General features: G+C 48.3%; 1 protein-coding gene across 5 annotated transcripts in view; it reads right to left on the bottom strand.

The window, feature by feature from the left end:
- FGF12 (fibroblast growth factor 12) overlaps positions 1-26,605 on the bottom strand; it is a 909,266-nt gene that overhangs the window by 312,369 nt on the left and 570,292 nt on the right. For all 5 annotated transcript variants that reach the window (XM_085635864.1, XM_085635865.1, XM_085635863.1 and 2 more), the window contains one exon: positions 25,714-25,817. In XM_085635864.1, the coding sequence (XP_085491990.1) occupies positions 25,714-25,817 (104 nt within the window). The remainder of the gene's footprint in view (positions 1-25,713; positions 25,818-26,605) is intronic.

Genomic DNA, 26,605 nt, shown 5'->3' with positions numbered 1-26,605 from the left:
CCTGCTGACAACAGAGGCACCCTTGCACCATGGTGCAAACATGCCTGCGTTAGTGCTATGCTGCCGAAATGTAGCCAGTGCGGGGAAAAGGACAGGAATGCACTGTACTGGATAAATATCTGCCTTTCGTCTTTGACGTAGGGCAGCACAGCAAGGTGTCTGTCTGCGCTGCCCAACGCCAAATCGAAATGGACGAGGCCCTTAGTGCCCACCTAATTCAACATGGGTCAGGCTGCGCTGCCGCCCTCAGAGAGGAAAAGGGCCAGTTTTCACTCGTCTACGCTCCACGGAGGCCACTGATGATCGGCTCTGAGACTTCTGCACCGTAGAAAAATACCTGACGGGGACTGGCAGCAAAGCTCTTTCTAAGCACACTCTTAATCATGTCATCTGAGATGTCATCAGTGACGTCATGAATTATGTAATTTAACATGTCATAAGTAATGTAATATGTTAGGTTAAACACAGTGCATAAGGGGGTGAAAGTTGTAGTTTGCTCACTGAACTATAAGTACTGAATTACATTTTTTGTCGGTTTTAAACAGTAGTTCTTGTGTGACTTTGACTCCCAACTATAACATCATTTGAGTTACTTTTTTCAGCTGGCTGCATCATTATCATAGAGGATGGACAGCCGAACACCATTGGCCACCCCTTTCCTCATTATTCATGATGGCTCTTCTGGAGACATGCGTCCCATGCACCAATGAGGAGAAAGGCGACCCAAGCTCTCCGGGTGGGAACTGAATGGGACTCCATCACTTAGGATGGGTCTCTGCTGGAATCCACCCACCTGCTCCTTGATGGACATATTCTCAGCGTTACAAAAGTACGCGTTGAACATCTCATTCGCTACTGGTTGATAGGATGGCTCCAATTCGTCAGAGATGTCGCCATCCGCCGTGGTAACAAACATAATTCCTGTCCAGTGGTGAGGCATGCAACGTCCATGTGTCCAGCTCTTGCACCATGCGGAAAAATGAACATGTATAGTATTCTGAGACTCGGACACTTAGAAACATAGAAACAGAGAACGGACTAGAGAAAATAGGAAATGTTGTTTACATGAGAATGCTGTTCACAACAAACTCATTCCCTATGCCTTTTAATTCTTAGACTAACTGAAAATGCCTCATTGCCTCATGCATCATCTTTCTCACTTGCACCTCAACAGCTGACTTGTCTTCTCCACAGAGACAACTCAAGACTTACTTACCGCTCACATGTTTATAACATAAACAGAAGAGGCCTTGACAGGCGCTTCACCCAATGACTGGTTAGCTTACTTCAGGCTACTTCACCATGGACATTCAGGGGGCGGGGAGAGACATTCAGGACTTCAGCCAATTGGCAAGGCCTCCAGGATCAACTGCATATGACATCATTCATTATTGCTCCTCCTCCCATTATCTATGCTAGCAGTCTGCACAGACACCTGAGACCAACAGGTGGTGCTCATGGGTCTCCTGACCCACATTAGTTACTGCCAGGACCTCTGGACATTCATGTCAGAGTTAGAAAAGCTACAGCCCCTTCCTGGGCTGGGCAACATCATCCATACATTGCTACTTTTCTTTCCTGCACACTGTTCCAGCAAAGATGTCAGCGTGTACCTAAAAAGATAACTCAGGTATACGTCAGAGCAGCTAAATGACCCTAGCTTCCCATATTTCAGGTTGTTCTGTGTTAGATGAGAGTTGTTCACTCAGTGTTGGTTTTTAACTGAAGTCTGCTGCCTGAAATGTTGCTCTCCACATTGTAAATCCAGTATTTCAAGTTTCACAATGAAAAGAAAGGAAGAAGGGCCGAGCTCTTCCTGCAAGACCAGGTACAGGTGGAGATGTGTGTTGTTCTTCCGCTCACGTTAGGACCCGAGAGCAGCAGCAACGGGTGCTTTTTAAACCATAGAATACTTCCAAACACGGCGCCCCCTCGAAGAGTCAGCAGCCGGTGCGGTGGCACCGGTCGCACCGCCCTAGAGCCGGCCCTGAGACCAGGTACAGGGGGAGATGTTTGTTGTTCTTTTGCTCACGTTAGGAACTGAGAGCAGCAGCAATGGGTGCTTTTTAAACCATAGAATACTTTCAAACACGGCGCCCCCTCGAAGAGTCAGCACCCGGTGCTGTGGCACCGGTCTCACCGCCCTAGAGCCGGCCTTGAGACCAGGTACAGGTGGAGATGTTTGCTGTTCTTCCGCTCACGTTAGGACCCGAGAGCAGCAGCAACGGGTGCTTTTTAAACCATAGAATACTTCCAAACACGGCGCCCCCTCGAAGAGTCAGCAGCCGGTGCGGTGGCACCGGTCGCACCGCCCTAGAGCCGGCCCTGAGACCAGGTACAGGTGGAGATGTGTGTTGTTCTTCCGCTCACTTTAGGACCTGAGAGCAACAGCAATGGGTGCTTTTTAAACCATAGAATACTTCCAAACACGGCGCCCCCTCGAAGAGTCAGCAGCCGGTGCGGTGGCACCGGTCGCACCGCCCTAGAGCCGGCCCTGAGACCAGGTACAGGTGGAGATGTGTGTTGTTCTTCCGCTCACGTTAGGACCTGAGAGCAACAGCAACGGGTGCTTTTTAAACCATGGAATACTTCCAAACATGGCGCCCCCTCGAAGAGTCAGCAGCCGGTGCGGTGGCACCGGTCGCACCGCCCTAGAGCCGGCCCTGAGACCAGGTACAGGTGGAGATGTGTGTTGTTCTTCTGCTCACGTTAGGACCTGAGAGCAGCAGCAACGGGTGCTTTTTAAACCATAGAATACTTCCAAACACCGCGCCCCCTCGAAGAGTCAGCACCCGGTGCTGTGGCACCGGTCGCACCGCCCTGGAGCCGGCCCTGAGACCAGGTACAGGTGGAGATGTGTGTTGTTCCTCCGCTCACGTTAGGACCTGAGAGCAGCAGCAACGGGTGCTTTTTAAACCATAGAATACTTCCAAACATGGCGCCCCCTCGAAGAGTCAGCACCCGGTGCGGTGGCACCGGTCGCACCGCCCAGGTACAGGTGGAGATGTGTGTTGTTCTTCCGCTCACGTTAGGACCCGAGAGCAGCAGCAGTGGGAGGGTTTCTCACGGCTCGAGGAGATAGCAGGGGATTTACACAAGTCCTCTGAGCATAATCAGTAGGTTTCGAGACTCTGAGCAGCCAGCCCCAGTAATCCACAAGCCCAGCAGAAAGTACTTCAGCCAGACCCAGACCCATCCCCAGCAATCCTCCATTCAAGGTCAGTAGAAATGAGCTCTCGGATGGAAGCCGAGCGGTGAAAGGAAATCAACTCATTCAATTACCGGGAGCGCCCTGGAGCGGTGTTAAATCATGCGGCGGCCGCATAGGTGCCGGGTGGGGTGGGGGCGGGGGTGCACGGCCAAATGCAGCTCATTGCTGTAGATTTGTCAGATGAGGGCTCTCTTGAGATCCGGTACAAACGATCTCAAAGAAAGGACTGTCATAGAATGAGATTTACATCTGTGGGATGAGGGAGACGAGAGATCAGGGTCGATCTCTGATCTTCGTCCTCCATTATAGGGGAAGCAAAAATTACACTCCACCGGTGGAGTTTGCAGAATTTGCCCACTCCGCATGCCGCTTAGAATGTAGAATTCACCCAAACCTGCGCCAACTGTCGTGTGGTGGAACTTTTTCTCTCGGGCGCCTCGCCAACATTCATTTGGTGAGAACGAGTGAGAATTTGCATCCCCTGGGGTGATTTTTGGGCACTAGAATGCCTCTCTGTGCGACCGCTTGTGTTGAGAAAGCCGCCCGAGTGGCAGAAAAAAGCAGTCCCGTCTGGTGCGATGCGTGGTGCCATTTGCGCTAATTTTACCAGTGCTAAATATCAGTGAAAGCAGTGCGATGTGCCAAATTCCACCCGCTTGTGGAACTCCGCGGAACTTTGCAGAGTTTTTATGTAACTATGCAGAATTCCGAGGAGTGAAATCTGTGAGTTCCACCCTACCCTAATCCAATAGCAGCAACACAGACTCCCATTGAAAAATGGGTGGCTGCGGAAACCTTGCACCCTGTGGCAGGCACCCCTTGGTGCCTGCCACACTGTGCATGGTTGGAAAGAGGGGTCCATGCGTACCCCCATGGGCCCCAACCAAGGCCTCTGGGTGTACAGGGGTCTGATACCAGCCCCCAAAGTCAGTTTCCAACAGCCTTTTGCTGTCGGACAGACCAATTCGGATGTCTGTTCGAATCCAACATCGTAATACGTCAGTCAGAAACGCGGTCCATAGGTTTGTACGATTTGGCTGCGACCGACTTGGAGTCTCCGAATGCCAGTCGGAACTGAGTCAGAACCGAGTTGGAAAGACCGAACGGTTACCTACTATCTTAATCAGTCAGTCAGAGATTTTTCCGTTCCAAGTCGGTCAGAAACATGGGTTCCGACACGGGTTAGGAAAATCCAAATGCCGTTTGGAGCCTTTCCAACCGACATCGTAATCAGGCCCCAAGTGTGCTGCAGAAGTTCCCACCCCCCCAGGTGTGCTGCGTATGTTCCCACCACCACAGTTATGCTGCAGAAGTTCCCCCCACCCCAGTTGTGCTACAGAATCCACGATGCGGGAAGGCCGGCCGTGGAGCTTTGTCAGGTTATGTAGTTTACCACCCACACTTCCACCGCTGCTGTCCAAGAGGGTTTATCAATAAAGTGCAGCACCATCAGAGATGGAGCCTAAAGGCAGTGTTGGAGAGGGCACAGAGAAAGGGGGTCCTGCAAAGCGGGACATCGCCAAGTGTCAGAGGAAATTCTCTCCATGCTCTATGCACCTCTTGGTTTTTGCGTGCCGTTCTGTTGGTTGTATGTCGTTTCCAGACCTGCTAACTCACACAGTGCCGCTGTGTGACACACAATATCAGCTCCTTTCACACTGTCACCCAGTGAGGAGACGTTATCATGTGGTGGCAGTGAAAATGCGGAGAAAGTCACTGGAAACAATGGATTTCCAGATCGTTATCGGAGGCTTTGATTTGCCAATATACATTAAGGGTAGGGCCGGACTGGGAACCAAAACTGGACCTGGCAAAGAGCTCGACCGCCCCCCTTGGGAGCGGCCGAGCTGTTTGCTGGGACCAGTTTCGGCCGATTTTGTTACAGGGGCCGATTTTGCAGCCATGCTGCAAAAACGGCCCTGTAACAAAAACGGCCCCCAGGGGCCCAGATTTGGCCCCCACCCTAGCGGCCCACAGGGGAAACGCCAAGTGCCTGCTACGGCCAGTCCGGCCCTGATTAAGCGGTGAGAAAACATCGGCACCAGCTCGGCAAGCTTTTTTTGAGGGTGGAGGGGGACTGGGGGTTGGTCAGGGAAATGTTGCCTCTCGGTTACTTCTCTTCACGACGCCCCGCCCCCTCTTCACACTGTGAAATGTTTATTTTAGTTGGCAGGCAGGTCTGCATTTCATAGAACAATTGTTTCTTGCAGGACGAATTCTGAGAACCCATTCAACCTATACTATGATCATAATTTCAACAATGGCTGCCATTTCCATTTGATAGAAACCATATCACACACCATCCATTCCTTGAAAGTGCCTTTTCCATGAATTTTCAAGGTGTGAACTCCATGAATCTTGAAAACTGATTCTCTCTGCTGGTTTTTCTGCAAGCTTCGCATAGATGCCTTCTGTCTTCAGCCCCCCTTCCCAAATCCTGCCTAGGGTTGAGCGAAGTTCACATAATGTGCTTTTGTGTTGTATGTACCTACAGCTAAATTTCAGGGAAATTATGTAATATTACACATGACGATGAGAAATGCAAACCCATAATATAGTTCTCTATTTTAGGGTGTAAAGCATCCTTGCAACACAGATCTCACAGTACAAAAAGCATGTAAAAGAAGTTGTCGTGAACAACAGTTGCTCGCATTCTGGTTGTTCAAGTTGTTTCTGCGCTCAACGGCGGCATACTTACATAACACGAGGCAACGGCATCATTCCATGAATTTCATGTAACAAGTGTAACATGAAGATCCCAAAATGATGCTGGCGTGATTTAATTTTTACCCTTACCTACACAAGTCACTGGGGAGCGCTTTACTTTTTTTTTCTCCTTATTGCTGTCTCTCGCCCTTGTTTGTCCCTTTACCCCACTCTCTCCATCATGTTGGCCCCCCACCGTATTGCTTGACCCCCATAACTGACAGCAAGCAACTCCTAACCCAGCTGACACACGCACGCACGCACGCAGCACGCACGCACGCACACACACACACAGACAGACTTGCTAAAGGAGATCACATTCCCGTCAAATTCTGTGAAGTTCTTGCAGGATGGCTTTTACTGTGAGGATGTCTTTAGAGAGAGTGAGCACAGCCGAGAGTGTGTAGGGTGCTGGCAGAGCGTGTTTTTAGTCTTCTCAAGACCCTGGGTTCAATCCCTGGCTTTGCACTCATTTTGTCGGTTGCGTGCCGCTTGACTCCCAGAGAAGCTGAGCATATTCGGATCCGCTTTGCCAGAGAGCCAATGGCCTGTATTACATTTGGATGAACTTTGCCGGGGAACAAATATGGCCGCCCTACTTCTTAAGGGGCGCAGTGGCGACAGGAGCCCAGGGAACTGAAAACATGCCCTAGGGTTTCATTGGGATGGTCATGACCTCAGCTTTCTTTCAGTGAAGTGTACAACTCCCCCATCTGATGTGTATCACCAGCTCTGCTCCCGCCCTCTTGGAGATGATACAGAAGGTGTCATGTCCCGCAGAGGCGCAAAGCCGTTCGTCCTCCTTTCCGCTCCACAAGTTTTAGTTTTGACTCCAAGGCATCCTCAGTTTTACAACATCAAAATTTTTAGGTCTTGTCTCCGAGACAGCTTTTATCTGTCTGTCGGCAAAAGCCTATTGTGGACCACAGTGCTTTGAGACTAAAAAGATGGAGTGGGGTCAACTCTAAAATGAGTGTGGTCTCAGTAATTGTGAGAAGTTGGCCTGGCATATGCTGGTCACTAGTTATAGTGGCCACCTTGCACCAGTCCAATTCGACTCTTATGGTGATAGGTTTAAGACAACCTTTTAAAGAAAGCTATCCTAGTGGTAGCTGTGGAGTGCAGCCTTCAGGCTAAGTCTCTGAGGAATGTAAAGCAGCTTGTTTTACCTTATAATCTCTTGAATTACCAAACACCACACAGGTATATATATATCAAATATATATGTATTTATTCTTAGATACACACTACTTATCTCTTTATGAGATTAGAACCCAGATACACATTCAAATGTCAACACTTCTCAAAAAATTAAGCACAAATATGGCTGTAGCCCTAGGGGGCGTACCAGACCATATACTAAAAAAATGGTTTAACAAACTCGACTTGCAAAATGAAAAAGCCTAGGGCCTTGGGAATCGCTGGGACTTCACTTCTGCAGTGTTAGCAGGTAAGTAATCAGCCCACGGGAGAAGCGTGCAGTGTCTAAACACAGCCGTGGGTTTCCTATTGGTTTCAATGGCGTAAGTCGCGGTTTGTATTTTAAAGTTTTAGGGCACTTCGGAGAAGTCAACAAGCAAGCCACTTACAGGGTAAGTATTTCGAGGGCCAACACACACTTGGGCACCGGAGTGCACGAGTTACCTCACCCACGGAAGCCGGGTGCATAGGTGTCTTTTGGTGTCGGGTCGCGATGCTGTTTTCAATGGAAATCACGGAAGACTTGCTGCTTGTGACGACTGGAGAGGTGTCCGCTGGAATCCGAAGATGTATTGAAGTTGAAGAGGACCTGAAAATTGAGGGGACAGAGTTCAAAGTCACTTGCCAGTGACCGGTGGCCAGCAGGATGGATGACCACTGATGTCGCGTCGTTTCAGGGCGTCAATGGCGATTTGTCTCTTCGCTCACGAGGTCCAGGAGAGATTGACGATGACCAGCAGCTGGATTCGGAGGGTCCCACAACGTCTGCAGCTGATGACAGTGTCGGCAACCAGATTGGAGCCAACAAGCCTCGGCAACTGCAAGTCTCGTGTGGGGTGAAGATTGAAGATGATGCAGACCAGCATGGTCTGATAGACTTACCCAGCAAGGGTAAGTGAGGGCCCGCCCGGAGCAACCAGGAGAGCTCTTGAAGTTGTTGAGAAAGTCTTCGGGTGAGTCACTAGCCAATGGGCAAGCAACCGCAAAGACGCCTTTGCAGGAAAAGTTCCACAGGAGCCCACGGTCACTCGGGATGAAGTCGGCTGCTGATTTTTGTTACCAGATCTGCTAGGGACTTGGACTACAGATGGTCCAAAGCACAAGTTCGTAGAACGTTGTTTAGGGTTTGCACTCAAAATCAGTGCATGGTTCCCTGGTATTGCTGTTCCTCGTCACTCGTGGGGTCCAGACACCACAGCTTCACTAGGGACTCAAAATGGCCGTCGAGAGGTCAGGAAATCTGCTTCAGGGGACACAGGGACTTCGGACTCCGACGGGAGCGGTGAAGTTTGCAACCATTGATCAAAGTTACTGGTGCCTGCCAAGCAGGGGAGTCACTCCTTGACTCCAAGGGAGATTCTTCAGTCTTCCAGAGATAGTGGAACGTCGAAGGGCCAGGATTCTTCTTTGTAGAGCGTCGTCCAGGGTTAATCTGAATTGCATTGGCAATGCTTGGTATCTTATAGTGAAGATAGGGGAGGGACTAGCTCTATGACCAGTCCTCTAGGAGGGTCAGGGTAGTGGGTGGTTACACCCACTTCCCTTTGTCCAGTTTTGCGCCAGAGCAGGGGCAGGTAGCCCCTGAACCGGTTTGAGCTGGCATATGCACAGAGGAGCCTACTGCTCCCCCAGTGCAGGACTTCAAAGCACTAAGAGTGCACCCACCCAGCTCCAATACACTAAATCCTGTCTGGGAGGTGGTAACACCTCCCTGTGACAGGATACCCTTTGTTGGGCTTCCTCCACTGCGAGTTTCGGTCAGCAGCAGGAGGGCAGCCCAGTGTCTGTGCTGGTGGCATCCATTTTGTGATGCCAGGGCTCTAGAAGATTTCTACCATTTAGTACAGTGGGTACATGTCGTCCCCTCTAGAAGGGTGGGATCATACTCCCACACCAGTTACTGGTGTGGGGGTATGATTCCAAGTTGTTTGACACCAAACACGACATGTTTTGATGCAGTCATTCCAAAGTTAGCATTTACCGCGAGGTTCTAATGCACTTAAGAGTATATGGTTTAACCGCATCCACAAACAGCAGCAGAGAATAGACTCTGCCAGCTGCAGAGGGGTCCTGCTCATGCAGAAGCACCCCCTCACATAGTAAACCAAGCACCCTGCCCTCAGGATTGTTAGGGCCTGCAATAGGGGTGGCTGACAGGTTTATATGTGTGTGTATGGTGAGATACAGGAACCTATACCTCAGTGAGGAGTGCTAACACTACCTCACACAGGCTGCAGTAGCAGGCCTGTGGTGTCAGATTGTGAATGCTTCCCAGGGGTGGCATAATACATGCTGCAGCCCCTGGTAGGCCTGTGAAGTACCAATGCCCTAGGTACCTAAGGTACCATATACTAGGGGCTCATAAGGTACCACAGTATCCAATCACTAGTGCATCTAATATGCACACCAATTATTTAAGGGAGTAAGCAGATAGGCTGGGGTCCTGGATAGCAGGATCCCAGCCAGACGGATGTATGATGTTACAACGCATGCTTTTACAACGCATGCTGTTACAACGAAATTTTTACAACGCAAATGCAGTGACAACGCAAGTCTTTACAACGCAAGTCTTTACATCGACTTGCACTAGATGGCGTGCTAACATTAAAAAAGTGTAATTTACTATTCTAACTCCAGTCCACGTAACAGTAGGGAAGGTGTTTGGATAGTAAACTACACTATTTTTAATGTTAGCACGCCATCTAGTGCAAGTCGATGTAAAGACTTGCGTTGTAATGGCATGCGTTGTCAATGCATTTGCGTTGTAACAGTTTCGTTGTAATGGCAGTGCGTTGTAAAAGTTGCGTTGTAAAGGTTGTTCCCCCAGCCAGACTAGTCAAAAACCATCCAAACACCAGGAAAAAGTGGGGGCAACCATATAGTCAGATTCCACCTTCCTACATTAATTAAGAATGTGGCTTAAAACATGTGAACTACAATCCTGTGCTTTGCAGAGTTGCTTCCTGATCAGCATCTATGTGCGTCTTTGAGAATGTTCTGCTGTTGCTTCCAGACATATCACGCAACAACAAAGACATACCTAAACAAGCTGGACCCATTGGCCTGGCGGCTGCCTGTTAGTCTGGTATGAACGGGCAACAACAATGATTTTGTTGTAAATAATTCGAATTGGTCATTACAAATGGTACATACGTGACCATCACTCTGTGCGTGCAAGAGAGAGGCCGATGACTGGATAAGATTCTAATTTGAAGACTGTGACGGCCCACGGCCTCACACTGACGTCAGCCTCAGCGCCAGAGCTCTCAGTCGTGCCCCATTATGAACACCCTCCACATCCAGAAATCACCCAGACCCCTACATGCAACTTAGCTCACATGTAGCATCCAAGCATCTGAAAATGAAGTAGTTCAGTCTTTTAGAAGCAACTACTCTTGGCTGTGCCAATGCTTATTAAAGTCAATTCCAAATACTCTGCAAAACTGCTCTTAGTCAAGGAGATGTTTGAAATGGTAACAAATGCAAAGCCTTTACTTACATATAACATGCAATGTGTGCACAGTAACATTTTCCCAACCATTGGCAAAGCCAATAACTCCCAGAGATGAGACATATTGGCGTTGGCAATGCTGTTTTTGCATTTCCAGTGATTGTTGGTCTGGCACCAGTGTTTGCCAATATGTTTTGTCAGTGAACTAAAAGCACCTCTCCAGATGTGGGCATTGATTGAGCCATTTCTTGCAGCTGGAGGGGACATTGAGCGACTTACCTACACTTGGACGGTGGTGACGGTAGTCATGCCATCAAGAGCCTGGCACCAGCTCATCCAAGGGTGGACCAATGCCCCTGTAAACCAGCCACACACGCTCCACAGTAAGGCAAGGATCACAGCAATGGTTGTGCAGCTGCTGTTTGCGCCCCTTGCTCTCTGCCACTGGTGCTGTGTCACTGTTGGTTGTCCTAGAGATGCTTTTCAAACATGGCTCCAAGATGTACACAAGAGGTTCACGCCCACTGTCAGGATTGATGGCATGTACCTGGTCTAAGCTTCTTGTTATTGATTGAACTCTGTCTGGTTAATAATGTTGGTGTCGCGCAGCGGTGAGCCACAGGCAGTATTATCTGTAGCACTGCTCCAGGGAGTGTCACAGTGGTAGAGACCCAAACAGGCAGCTCTATCCAAAGTAAGGCACCGGGCAGTATTTTTCAGAAGAGAGAAGCTAGTATCGCCTTTGGGAAGATGTCAGTCTCAATTATTTGTAGTAAGGAGCCAGGCAGTACTTCAGAGGAACAGACACTACTATTACTTGTAGGAAGAGCCCAGTGTATCACCCAGAGCAAGGAACCTGGTGGTACTTCAGACGAACAGACACTACTATTACTTGTAGGAAGAGCCCAGTGTATCACCCTGAGCAAGGAACCGGGTGGTACTTCAGAGGGACAGACACTACTATTACTTGTAGAAAGAGCCCAGTGTATCACCCAGAGCAAGGAACCGGGTGGTACTTCAGACGAACAGACACTACTATTACTTGTAGGAAGAGCCCAGTGTATCACCCAGAGCAAGGAACCGGGTGGTACTTCAGAGGGACAGACACTACTATTACTTGTAGGAAGAGCCCAGTGGAAAACCCAGAGCAAGGAACTGGGTGGTACGTCAGAGGGACAGACACTACTATTACTTGTAGGAAGAGCCCAGTGGAAAACCCAGAGCAAGGAACTGGGTGGTACGTCAGAGGGACAGACACTACTATTGCTTGTAGGAAGAGCCCAGTGTATCACCCAGAGCAAGGAACCGGGTGGTACTTCAGAGGGACAGACACTACTATTACTTGTAGGAAGAGCCCAGTGTATCACCCAGAGCAAGGAACTGGGTGGTACTTCAGAGGGACAGACACTACTATTACTTGTAGGAAGAGCCCAGTGTATCACCCAGAGCAAGGAACCGGGTGGTACTTCAGAGGGACAGACACTACTATTACTTGTAGGAAGAGCCCAGTGTATCACCCAGAGCAAGGAACTGGGTGGTACTTCAGAGGGACAGACACTACTATTACTTGTAGGAAGAGCCCAGTGGAAAACCCAGAGCAAGGAACTGGGTGGTACGTCAGAGGGACAGACACTACTATTACTTGTAGGAAGAGCCCAGTGTATCACCCAGAGCAAGGAACCGGGTGGTACTTCAGAGGGACAGACACTACTATTACTTGTAGGAAGAGCCCAGTGTATCACCCAGAGCAAGGAACTGGGTGGTACTTCAGAGGGACAGACACTACTATTACTTGTAGGAAGAGCCCAGTGTATCACCCAGAGCAAGGAACCGGGTGGTACTTCAGAGGGACAGACACTATTATTACTCGTAGGAAGAGCCCAGTGTAAAACCCAGAGCAAGGAACTGGGTGGTACTTCAGAGGGACTGACACTATTATTACTCGTAGGAAGAGCCCAGTGTAAAACCCAGAGCAAGGAACCGGGTGGTACTTCAGAGGGACAGACACTACTATTACTTGTAGGAAGAGCCCAGTGTATAATCCAGAGCAAGGAACCGGGTGAGACTTCAGAGGGACAGACACTACTATTACTTGTAGGAAGAGCCCAGTGTATCACCCAGACCAAGGAACCGGGTGAGACTTCAGAGGGACAGACACTACTATTACTTGTAGGAAGAGCCCAGTGTATCACCCAGAGCAAGGAACTGGGTGGTACTTCAGAGGGACAGACACTATTATTACTCGTAGGAAGAGCCCAGTGTAAAACCCAGAGCAAGGAACCGGGTGAGACTTCAGAGGGACAGACACTACTATTACTTGTAGGAAGAGCCCAGTGTATCACCCAGAGCAAGGAACCGGGTGGTACTGCAGGGGAAGAGACACTAGTATTACTTGTAGTCGGAGGGCCGGTGTAATACCCAGAGGAAGGAACCGGGTGGTACTGCAGGGGAAGAGACACTAGTATTACTTGTAGTAGGAGGGCCGGTGTAATACCCAGAGCAAGGAACCGGGTGGTAGTGCAGGGGAAGAGACACTAGTATTACTTGTAGTAGGAGGGCCGGTGTAATACCCAGAGGAAGGAACCGGGTGGTACTGCAGGGGAAGAGACACTAGTATTACTTGTAGTAGGAGGGCCGGTGTAATACCCAGAGGAAGGAACCGGGTGGTACTGCAGGGGAAGAGACACTAGTATTACTTGTAGTCGGAGGGCCGGTGTAATACCCAGAGGGAGGAACCGGGTGGTACTGCAGGGGAAGAGACACTAGTATTACTTGTAGTAGGAGGGCCGGTGTAATACCCAGAGCAAGGAACCGGGTGGTAGTGCAGGGGAAGAGACACTAGTATTACTTGTAGTAGGAGGGCCGGTGTAATACCCAGAGGAAGGAACCGGGTGGTACTGCAGGGGAAGAGACACTAGTATTACTTGTAGTAGGAGGGCCGGTGTAATACCCAGAGGAAGGAACCGGGTGGTACTGCAGGGGAAGAGACACTAGTATTACTTGTAGTCGGAGGGCCGGTGTAATACCCAGAGGGAGGAACCGGGTGGTACTGCAGGGGAAGAGACACTAGTGTTATTTGTAGTAAGAGGGCTGGTGTAATACCCAGAGGAAGGCCCGGGCAGCATAGCAGCTGAAGAGACATTAGAAGTGAGGGCAGGTGGTATTACAAGAAGTGTAGGGGATGAAAAGGGCGGGCGGTGGGACAGAGAGGTCACATTCTATATGGGAGGACTGACCCAATGTTGCAAGTAGCAAGGCTGTGCAGGGGGTCAGGATTTCTAAATCTTTACCCTCCACTTACACTCTCAGTAATTGACACTGGGAGTCAGGCGCGCAACGCCCATAGGACTCAAAGGGCTTCAGCCCCCCCCCCCCCACCCCCATCGTGTCTGTCAGCCTGGGCTGAGACAGCTTCCCGGGCACACACACAGACAGTTTTTGAGCTGCTGTGGGCTGGCTGGTCTGGCGTCCGTCTTATCGCAGCCGCACCCGAGTAATGCACAGGTCTTTAAAAGACCATTTACTTGTTAACGAGGCTTTGTTGTTCTTTCACCCGTTCTAGAGCCCCTGCATCTCACTCTGCCCATTGCTGGAAGAATTAGCCCCCCCCGAAATTTTTAGTAGCCCTCCCCCGACATTTGGCTCTAGTTGCGCCTCTGCTGGTAGTCACAAGAGTCTTGTGTTTCACAACGTCAACACTGCGATTTCTGACAAATCCTAAGGAAAAAGCAGTGGTAAAGGGGGGTCCCCACTTCTTGCAACTTGCAAGGAACCGTGCCAGTGCTTTGCAAATGACCCTTGTCAAACGTGCAGTGTTGGCGTGTCAGTGTCAGGTGTGGGATTAGAGGGTGGTCTCTCAAACGTCCCACAATTTAATGGCATTGGAGCCCCCCCTCCATTCTCCCCCCGCTGGTGCTGAGGGGATGCTCTTCCGTTTCCGGCTTCTGCAGCCATTTAAAGGACCCCACAGGGTATCCTGCAGCCTGAATATTAATGAGACAGGAACTCTGTGACCCTTTGCAGATGCATTCTTGTGATGTACCAGATTAGTGCATTTGGCTCTGACATAAAACACATTTTCAGATGGCTTGGAAGACACTGTGTGGATATCGCGGAGACCCTAAGTGTAGATCTCAGGGAAGAGGTGTGGCACAGCGGCCAGGGCGATTCACTCCGGAACCCGGGGGCTCATGGTTCGATCGCCGGTGGCAGATCAGTCCAGCACCATGTGACTCTGGGTAATTGCTCGCTTAATCTTCCCGATGGCCCCCAGCGCCTTGACACCCTCAGGTAATTGTTTGTGCTTTACAAATACTGGACATTTACATTTACATCTGTCTGGATCACACATTCATATCAGTAACAGAAGCCCAGGGCTCTGGCCCTTGCACCGGTGCCAGACACCCCATAAACTCAGTACCCTTCCAAGACACCCTATAAACTCAGCACCCTCCCTTCCAAGACGCCCTATAAAGTCAGCGCCCTTTCAAGGCTCCCTATGAACTCAGCACCCTTCCCAGACACCCTTTTAACTCAGCACCCTTCCAAGACACCCTATGAACTCAGCACCCTTTCAAGACACCCTTTTAACTCAGCACCCTTCCAAGACACCCTATGAACTCAGCACCCTTTCAAGACACCCTATAAACTCAGCGCCCTTCCAAGACACCCTATAAACTCAGCGCCCATCCAAGACACCCCATAAACTCAGCGCCCTTCCAAGACACCCTATAAACTCAGCACCCTTTCAAGACACGCTATAAACTCAGCACCCTCCCTTCCAAGACACCCTATTAACTCAGCACCCTTCCAAGACACCCCATAAACTCAGCGCCCTTCCAAGGCACCCTATAAACTCAGCACCCTCCCTTCCAAGACACCCTATAAAATCAGCGCCCTTCCAAGACACCCTATAAACTCAATGCCCTTCCAAGGCACCCTATAAACTCAGCACCCTCCCTTCCAAGACGCCCTATAAACTCAGCACCCTTCCAAGACACCCTATAAACTCAGCACCCTCCCTTCCAAGACGCCCTATAAACTCAGCAGCCTTCCAAGATGTCCTATAAACTCAGTGCCCTTCCAAGACACCCTATAAACTCAGCACCCTTCCAAGACACCCTATAAACTCAGCGCCCTTCCAAGGCACCCTATAAACTCAGCACCCTTCCAAGACACCCTATAAACTCAGCACCCTCCCTTCCAAGACGCCCTATAAACTCAGAACCCTTCCAAGACACCCCATAAACTCAGCGCCCTTCCAAGGCACCCTATAAACTCAGCACCCTTCCAAGACACCCTATAAACTCAGCACCCTCCCTTCCAAGACACCCTATAAACTCAGCACCCTTCCAAGACACCCTATAAACTCAGCGCCCTTCCAAGGCACCCTATGAACTCAGCACCCTCCCTTCCAAGACGCCCTATAAACTCAGCGCCCTTCGAAGACACCCTATAAACTCAGCACCCTACCTTCCAAGACACTCTTTTAACTCAGCGCCCTTCCAAGACACCCTATAAACTCAGCACCCTCCCTTCCAAGACACCCTATAAACTCAGCACCCTTCCAAGACACCCTATAAACTCAGCGCCTTTCCAAGACACCCTATAAACTCAGCACCCTCCCTTCCAAGACACCCTATAAACTCAGCACCCTTCAAGATGCCCTATAAACTCAGCACCATCCCTTCCAAGACACCCTATAAACTAAGCACCCTTCCAAGACTCCCTATAAACTCAGTGCCCTTCCAAGGCACCCTATAAACTCAGTGCCCTTCCAAGACGCCCTATAAACTCAGCGTCCTTCCAAGACACCCTATAAACTCAGCCTCCTTCCAAGACACCCTATAAACTCAGCACCCTTCCAACCCCCACAGCCAGATGCAGCATAGAGACACATACCACAGACCTGGAGCTCTTCAGTGTGTCAGCTGCCTCTTGCATGTCTATACATGACCAGATCATGTATACAGTTAAGGGTAACTAAAGGTATGAGCACATGGCTTCTAGTAGACTGTCTGGTTCCAAAAGACCCACTGAGGGCTTCCCAAGTGTATATACAGTGCTCTTAAAGCACCTTCTTTGCTCACCCTTAATTGACTTTGTTGTCACTCTCGTTTGCTTCCTACTTATTCAAATGCTTTCTTTGTCCCAGCATGCCAGTCTTATGGATGCCCCTCCCGTGGAGCACAGCCTCCTTATCACTTCTCTGATTGGCTGGCTTCTCTCCTTCCATTGCTCACTTTTAGGGAGCTCATTTTTAGGTCTTGCCTGACCCAGCACATGCGCTGGTCTGGCGAGACTTATTGAGAGGGCTCCAAAAAGTGCTACCAGGCCAGCCTAGAGCTACAGTGCATGTGCGCGGGCACGCGCGCCGCGTTTTACCGCGATTACTTTCGCTTTCGACCGCGCGGCCGCTTTGATGTTTAATCGTGATCGCGATCACCTTCACTTTCGCGGCCACGCGGCCGCTTTGCATAGCCAATAGGTCTCGCTTTTGGGACCTTATAAGTGTTTAGTTATATAACTGTTGCATGGCTAAACACTTATAAGGTCCCAAAGGCGAGACCTATTGGCTATGCCAATGCTTGTTTCATTTTGTTGAGGCACTCAATGACTGTGCATGTGTTTCTCACCTCTCTCCATCACGCGCTTCTCCCTCCCCCACCGAAAACCCACTACCATCGCTCCAGGCTGCTATCCCCTTTACGTGGCAAGCTCTCTCTCCTGTGCTTCTGCCCCCGCCAAACCTACTGTGTCCCACCCGCTTCGAGTTTTTGTTCCGCTTGTGGTCGCATGCGTGCTGCTTTTGTTGTCCCACCCGCCCATGCTCTACGTTGCTTCCTGTTTTCCCCCACCCGCGTACACAATGCCCACAGTTTTTATTTATTTATTTTTTGGGAGAGGACCAGGCAGCAAATTGTTGGCAGCCCATTTGCCTAAAAAAAACACTTTGTGCTACTTCATTTTCATATTTTTTATTTACAGATCCATCCCAGATTGGTAAATTAAAAAAAAGAAGACTGTGTCATTTTGTACTTGCGCATGTGCATGCATACGTTCTCCCTACAAAAGGATGCAACTGCTGCGGTGCCGTCATCATGTTTATTGTCTTTTTTTTTCCATTTTTAAAATGTATTTTGGTCATGCTGCACAACATCTTGCCAATTCTATGCAGCATCGCCAAAAGGCTTTGGCAAAGCCAATAGGTCCCAAAGGCCAGCAGTCTTGACTTTTTCAATGCTCATTAAATGTCCAAGCTCAGCACCTTCATACAAGTCTACACATCAACAGCTGAACTACACTCATCCGCCGGCACCCCTTTTGCTGAGAGGCGAGTCCCCCTCTTTTAGGGGACAATTAATGACCAATGATAGCTCGGCATAGGCCGTTTCCTGGCACTATGCAGAGCGCTGCACACAAGTTCCAGCCTCACGGCTTCGCACCCTGGTTTATTCCCTTACACAATTGTGTCTAGAGCTCTGGCTGAGGGCCTGTCCTAGGCCGTCCCCCTTAAAACCACAAAGTAACAGCTGCAAGCAGAACAGTGAAACAGAATGAAGGGGTGAAGGGTGCTGAGGTGACATCACTGAAGACCGTGGCACCTTCAGACCCAGGCCCAGGTGGACACAACTAAACCTTCTGGACAAAGTGACAAACAGTATACAAAAGGGAGTGCTTAGAAAGTCCAATGTTTTTACTGAAAGTTCACTTAACCTCTTCAGTGCCCATGACGAGATAGTCTCGTCATGGAGCACGGTAGCGCTGTGCCCATGACGAGACTATCTCGTCATGAACCCCACCCACTAATTCAACGCCCGGCACAGGAGGGGGAAAGGGCGTGGCACAGAAGGGGTTAATCAAAGATTAATCCAGATTGTTCAAACATATGAATTATTCTTATGGAACCAATACAACGCCAGAGCCATGATGTGATATTCAAAAAAATATTGTCTTTATTCTACACAACATCATACTGCAGCCCAGACAACGCGCTTCGTCACTAGCATTTTATTTAATCAGAAAAATATTGTTTCCTGTACAAAACATTAACACATATCAAACATTGGTCAACGTAAGACAAGTGTTGGCCCAGCGGCACCAGCCATGACTCTATGCACCCACAACAAGCTTTACAATCAACATAGGGTGCAAGAATCCTATATCACACATGGACAAGGTATCGAATAGGAGGTGGTGAGTAGAGAGAGGGGTCAACAGGACTCTACTCAATTCTCGTCGTTGGGTTTTTAGTTCCACCAGCATAGGGTGTGTACGTGTTCTATGCGTGTGCATTTCCTCCGCGACAGAACACTCGGATGCATCACCCCGCAGCGCATGGGAACAACAACCCGGCCAGAACCCTGCATTTCCGTTTCATCTTGCCCTGTTTTAGGCGTGGCTGTGATCAGGGATACAATATTTAATATCGAACTGCAGCATAATTCCTGCCAGAGCTTCCCCTCTGTGAATAACATTATTCCAACATTGTCTTATTGCTGCAGTTGTGTCATGTGCCTCTACCCGGCTCTCCTCTGGCACCCTGGGCTAGGAGCTGCTCTGTCCGGGTACAATCAAGGTAGAGGCAGAGCTCGGATGCCGCTTGCGCAAAACAAATACTGTCGGGGGTGTATCTTGGTCAGTAAGATTAGGGGGGTGTGAGATTCAGGTTTTCCAACAACTGTGCTGGCAAATCATGTTAAAATACGTTGAATACGCAACCGTAAAATAACCACCATTTTAAGACCTTCAAGAGAGAGGGTAAATGTCCTCGGTGAAATCTGACAGACTCCACACCATACCCGACTGAAAGCCCCTGTACCCAAATATTTACCAGAAAATACATTTAGTAGGGGGGGGTGTACCACCCCAGACCTCCCCCCCCCCCCGGAAGCGGTGCCCCTATATATTGTTTCAACTTAACCCTAACGGTGCCAATACCTTTACGACCATGAAACCGCACTACCAACTCCACCCAAGTCAACTCAGAGTCACAGTCCAAGCCACTGTTGTCAGGGAGTGTGTGCAGTCGGCTCTCACGCGCCATAAATAACAGGGACTCTCTTTAGAACCAGTTGTCCTCCTCACCAGAACAGCAAGGTGGGTTTTCTATAAAGTTCCACTGTTCACTCTTGTTGCCCTGGCCCTGGGCTTCTAACAAAAACAGGCCAGATATGTGTATATTTGGAAATTTAACAATACTCTATGTATAGAATATGTCCCTCAACACTTCCAAAGAAACCATCTTCTACGAGTTCCTTTGCTCTTCCTCTTTAATAAAAGCAGGAAGCCTCACCGCTTCTCTTCCTCATAACACGCCGCCTTCCTCTCACCCAGTCCATACGTATCTCCCATACCTATGACTTTAACACAAGGCAGTATGGACTGTTCATGGTGATCTCATGGAACAGCATACATTGATGGCCCAGCTCATAACTCCTATATGTGCCCGCCAACCATTTGTTTCCAAGGTGTGCGTCCTAAATATAGAGCAGGGAATATCATGGGCCGTTAATATTGTAGAGAGACTATGGGGAGACAAAACATCGAAAGGTAAGTATGTAGACATTTGCTATAACTATCTCCACGACCGCCCTCAACACATCAGAGCCTCCTCCTCACCTCTTGAGTTCTGCAAGAAGCTGAAGACCTCGATCTTTGTATAAGCACCTTGGGGACCTCGCACCCACACACCTGTCCGAGTGCCGGGATACCCTCTCGGGTGATTAGTGCACTATATAAATTAACATAAGATAACATTCATGCACCTTAACAATATGTATATCTTCAAGGTACTCAGATGTGGAGTGAAGAATAGTAAATTCTTGCTTCATCTATATGAATTTACTTTTTGGTATTTTTTCCTTCGATAATTTGTCCACGAAATGATGGTACCACGCTATTCCTATGCTCGATACTCCATGGTGCAATCTTTTACAACACACTCACTCGGAAGCACCAGCATCTGCGAGGCTAGATAGACAGTTCCTTATCTGCAAGAGCAAAACATTTCAAAACCAAAAGGACTTCTCAAAGTCTCTAAATTAGACAACCAAGTGCAACACGACAAAAATAGTGCTGTCTAAAGTTCAGACTATAGTTTTTAGGAGTTTACACATCACATGTGTAGCACGTACAGGCTGAGCACCAACATCTTCATGCTGTCCAATGAGGTCCAATCCATCATGACAGATTTACCCAAAGTTTATAAGTTATCAAGACTAGTCATACCCTTCAAATATTATGATCTTGTGTATTGTGCGAGTATGGATTACTAAGCTGTCGAATAAGGTCCTAGCGATCATGACAGATTTACCCAAAGTTTGTCAGAGTTAGCAAGACTAGTTATACCCTTCCAACATTATGTTCTTGTGTATCGTGAGAGTATGGATTACTAAGCACGTAAAACGACACCTCCGCCTAGTCCCTGCTCAAAGGATATTGAAACATGTCTACTTGCAGCACCTCAGCAGGAAGACTCCAGTTCATAACCAGCCTGGGATGCTTTATTCATTTTTATAGCTGAATAGAGCCAAATCACATGATTATTGTGTTCCAGTTGTATGCCCCAGCAATCCATGATATTCCCAGGAATGCCCCCTAGGGATTGCATTGCAAAGGAAAACAGAAATGGAGAGTTTGGGCAGCCCTGTGTGGTGTCTTTTCAGAGTCCCCATATTTACCAGATTATCTACTCCAAATTATCACAAACAAGAGGACTCGACTAGAGAGCCCAGTTCAGGCCAGTGTGTTGGACAAAGTTATAGTTTTGAAGCTCAGCAGTCTCAAAACTGCATGTCATGGTGTTGGATGCGTTTTCTAGATCAAGGCAGGTGACGGCAACATCATCTACGCTGTACTGTACTAAGGGGAGGTGTCTCAGGTGCCTCCTTGTAGCTCTCTGTGGGACAAAACCCAACAGAACTTCACGCGTTGTAGAGCAGCCCACCCTCACGGCTGTAGTCTGCATGGCCTTACTCGGGGTTTAACTTTCATACTGGACATGGGCAGAGAATAGAAAGACCCGCAGTACCTACTAATACTATGAGCACCTTACACATAGTTGAGGGAACATTAACAGATTGAAGAGCCTCTCCGCGTGGATCCAGTAATTTATCAGTAATTGCAGAAGCATTATTTTGATTTGACTGGGCATTTGTCCAAGCAGGCGTCCTGCCATTCTTCATAGCAGGCATCGCTGCAGTAGCTTCTCCCTCGTTATAGGCGCATGCGGGCTGTCCCTTCGTTCCTTGGCTAGACGAGGTAAACCTGCAGCTTCAAAACATTCACCAGTGGAGGCTACACCAGGATTTTACAATGGGGTGTATACATGGAACATAAATTACACCAATGTCTCTCTCATCCCTGTATGAAGAGCCCCATCCTCTGTATAGGACCATGCATCCGATGGATTAGGTATCTGGACATTTCCTCTTTGAGGCGCCCGGACATAAGCTTTCTGCATGTTTTGTCTTATTTGTGGACTCATTGGCTGTATGGTGTGGTGATACATCTGTCCAACCTCCCATTGCCCAATCTTAGTGTACGTTTTGTGTCGGTCCCTTCTCCCATCGGCTTAGGCCATATCGGGAGAGCACCTTCCAGTACACCCAATTCGTTTTCTAGACCTTCTGTCTCAGGATCCAACTGGCCAACTGTTTGCTCATTCAATCTGTTTCACCCGGGTTCCTTACAACTTTCAGCGCTTCCCAGCATTAGCCGTGGAGCAGTCTGTGGCTTATGTGAACATCTCAACACCATTACACAGCTGCATAAAAAGAATGTACTAAACAGGATTGTATGCAGGGAACTGGTGGCCCTTGAGTAAGGGTGAAATTCATGATACTTTCATTGGTCAGATCTTGTTTACCTTTTCCATCATCAATCAATAACTTTATTCGGCAATTTGTCATCAAAGTACAAGCAGTTCAAATCACAGTAAAACAGCTAAATACAAATTGCATAAATACATGTATTGTAAAAACCAATAAAAGGTCATATAAAACACTATACAACAATTAATTCCACAGGTCTAATTATTCACACCACAAGCGGTGCTAATCAATGGGCTTCTGTCTTATGTTAAAATGCCTAATCGTCCAAGTGGCCAAAAAATACAGTGAGACTGCGAATACTACACACCGGCTAGTGTCACATTTCAGAATTCTCCGCGCCACTCTGCACATCCTGAGCCCTAGGTTGTGGCCCAATGGGCGGATGTACAAACTCCTGGCGCCTTGATCTGCCGGACAAATGAATCAAACATGCTCAAGTGATTCACTCGCTGAGGGCATGAAGCACAATGCTGGAGAGAGGGCCTCAGTTTACCCCTCAACCTAGCTGCAAAGGAAAGTAGAGGAAGAGACCCGTATCTAATTTGCATATAGAGTTCCCTTGCAGTTGCCGACTCAATATCATCCAAAAAGTTTTCCAAATCCTATTTATCTTTATATTGGAGAAAAGCCGCAGTCAAGGTGCCGTGTGCCTGGGCGATGCAGCGAATTTAGCTTGCATTGACAATAAGCAATCTTGATTTGGGTCTTAGATGTTACACTGCACTCATGAGTTCCCAAAGGCAACTAGGGCCAACGTTTGAAAGGTTTGCCCTAATATACTTGAGCCACGGGATATCAATCACTCCCGCACAGCTGAGTATCTCCTGCGACCCTGCCTGATAAGAAGCCGGCTCCGGGGTGGACCAAATATCTCTTCCAATAAAGTATAGGCCTTAAGCCAACCACATGTCCCATGTCTAGCCTTAAAGGAAGCAATGGGGTACTAATGGGAGACCAATCAACTCTTGCAAGAAATGATTTTCAGCAAGTCCTAGGGTGGACGCATCCCTGTGCCCGCAGAGCTCTGCTCCATAGAGAGCTGAACCAAGGGCTTGGCGGTTGAAGATTTGCAGTGCGGGGGAAATTGGGCAGAAAGGAGAGCCCTTTTGTAGTTTTACACTACCCCCCGAAATCTGCTCGAGCCTTAGTCTGCTCCTAATTATATGAGGTTCCCAATTAAAATGCCCAGTGAGTGTTACTCCTAAGTACTCAAACGCGAGCCCACGTTCCAAGTAGGACCCTCTAAGGGCAGGATCAGGGCGTGTGGTGCTGCAGGGGTTAAGCACCATAAACCTTGTTTTGGTGACATTTATGTCTAAGCCACTAAGAACACAATAGGGATCAAATCTATCCAGAATATTTTGGAGATCCTTGGGGGATTTCGAAATATGCAGAGTGTCGTCCGCAAACTGTAGGGCCGGTATCCAGGTGTTTGCGAGGGATCGGAGCTCAGAAACACCAACGTACACAAAAGTTGGTAGATCAAAAATAAAAAGCGAGAAGATTATTCTCTATAATAGCACTGCTGCAGAGTGTGAAGGGCTGATCAGTGAAAGGTAAGCTAGACTCTTGGAATGAATAAAAGTTAGAAAAGTGCTCAACCAAAGTTGCCACTGGAATTTGTTTTCAACCGGAAGACAACGCTCCATAGAGGCAGAAGCCCTTATACTCCAAAAGGAGGAAGTCCCTTGTTTTTAAAGCAACCAGCAGGTGTTCCCACTACATGGTTTCCCACTCTCTCTCCCTGCCTCCCGGATGCTACATTTATAAATCATCCTGGACTCCTCTATCTTGAGATGATCTTGCTGCTTGGTGGCCGATGAAAGCCCCGCTCTTGCTGTTTTACGCTGCTGATGATACCAGGTGGGAGTTTCAGGTCTCGTGCTCATAAAACTTCATTCTTCATAGAAGAAATCTCGTAATTTGTAAAACGGTTGCAGATGTAAATCTGCTCTATTAGTCACAAAAGATCGTCAATTCCCCCAGCAACACAACTATAGATATTGCCAATGACCTCTTCTGATGTTTGGACAGCGCTCCATCGTACCCTACGTCTATTGGTAGGCAAGACCAATCTCGCATCAAAAGGTTCATCAGGGTTAGCACGTACTATAGGCGTTATCATCCACTTCTAATGCTAAGGGATTATGGTCGCTATCGATGCGAGGGATCACCTTCACGTCTATTAGGGTAGACCAAAGTATGACATCCAGTAAGAAGTATTCCAGAAGGCTTGACCCCATTGGTTGTTTAAATGTGTGACTTCCTTCCATGTCTGAGGGGGACCTGCCAGTACAAGCCCTAAAGCCCGGATTTAGGGAAAAAGCATTTAGCTGAACTGCCAAGGGAGACCATTTAACTGTTGGAGTAATTGACAGATGGGATATAGACCAGACTTCATCTTCCTCAGGAGAGTGGAGTTTAAAATGAACATCTAAAGGCTCAAGTTGGCGGCTAAGATCACCTGCTACAATGTTCATTATCTCGGTAGGGAGTGTAGCTAGGTGTGAAGTGAGCAAACGAATGACGTCCGACTCCTTTTCAATGGAGGTCAATGCTTCTATGGAATTTGCTCAACTGGATATACAATGTGCAACTAGGTGTAATGATTACCCCACTTCAAAAAACTAGTCTCCTACAAATGATCAATGGTTTTGGACAGACAGAGAGAGGAGTTGGCCTAACGGCTAAGGCGGTCTACCTCGAATCTAGGGAACCGGGTTCGAGTCTCGGCAATGACACTGAACATCCTGTGATTCTGGGCAAATCACTTAATCTCCCCGTGCCTAACAAAATGAATGTTTGTCCTCATGTAACACAACTGGTGCTATGTAAAGCGCTCTGATACCTGATACCGGGTCATGTTTGCGTTATATAAAACTCTGTATAAAAATAAATAAAATATGGGCATGTGTACAAATGTGTTGATGCAAGATCTTGGTCAAACGTGGTGACATTTTCTATCAAACGGAACCAAAAACAGACATTTTTATTGAAGCATCTGTAACAACATTTTCTGCCACAACCTCTCAATTGCCACAGACAGTCTTTCTCAATCAGTGTGACAGCTTCTTGAGCAAGGAGGGTGCAGGCTCAAATCCATCCACCACAGAGATATATGCTTTACACAGAAGGTCACTCCCCAAGGATGCTTTCTGATTTACTTGGTTTCATTAAAGGAATAGTTCACATTGTGCATTCTAGCTCAGTGAAAGACATTGAAGTTTGTGACAGAACAACATTGCAGAGTAACCATACAGCACGCTTTGTTCTTTCATACAAACTGCGTACAGGATGGTGGCCACACTCACCGAGCTGTAGAGGTAACCTTCGCCATTCATGGAGGCGTAGAGACCTGCCTTCACCCCCTGAATGGCAACCACGCGGAGGCCCACGGGGATCAGATTGAAGAGGGCTGCAGAGGAAGAGGAAGGAGAAGGGAGAGATGAAGCAAAGCCTTCCGGTGAAAGCCATCCCTGCCTGTCAAAGCTGAGACTGTCCCCTCCAGGACTTTTCCTCACCACTTCCGGAAGAAGTGTGCCTAACCCCTACAGAACGTTCAACACAAGCCCAAGCTCTTTGTTGGCGAATTATTTTTGTTGGTGTTTTTGACTAAGGGCTGATACGCATCGTACTTGCAATCATGAACCCTCTTGTCAAATGACTCGTCCTAGTTAACATTTTATGGGGCATATTAATAAGGGCTGTATCTCCGCTTTTTTGGCTTTGAAAGCCAAAGAAGCGGAGATAAAAATATCGCCCTATCAACAACAGGGTGCTAACATGCAAAATCGCATATTAGCACCTTTTTTCACTACGCTTCCCTTTGCATCTCTAATGAGATGCAAAGTGGGCGTTCCAGAGCAAAATAATAGGAGAAATGTCGCTAAGCAACATTTCTCCTATTATCAAGCTTCACACTAACCCTGTTAGAGACAAAAAAAGCCGCGCTAACCACGGTTAACGCTGCTTTTTTACGTCTGCTAATTTTCAGACTTCGCCATGTAATCCAATGGGAGGTGGATTACATGGCTAAGTCCACCATGGGCTAGCAACAAGGATATCCCTACCCTTGTAGTTTTATCGCTGCATTACCAGCGATAACCTCCCAAAATGCCGCCATCGCTGGATTTTTTATCGCCTAGGCGGTTAGCGTTGTTAATAACGCGATAACCAGGCGATATTATCCAGCGATAGCGGGCG

This window comes from Triturus cristatus, chromosome 11, assembly GCF_964204655.1.
Source record: "Triturus cristatus chromosome 11, aTriCri1.1, whole genome shotgun sequence".
NCBI lineage: Eukaryota > Metazoa > Chordata > Amphibia > Caudata > Salamandridae > Triturus > Triturus cristatus.
Note: the sequence above shows the minus strand (reverse complement) of the source record. Positions and strands in the feature narration are given on the sequence as shown.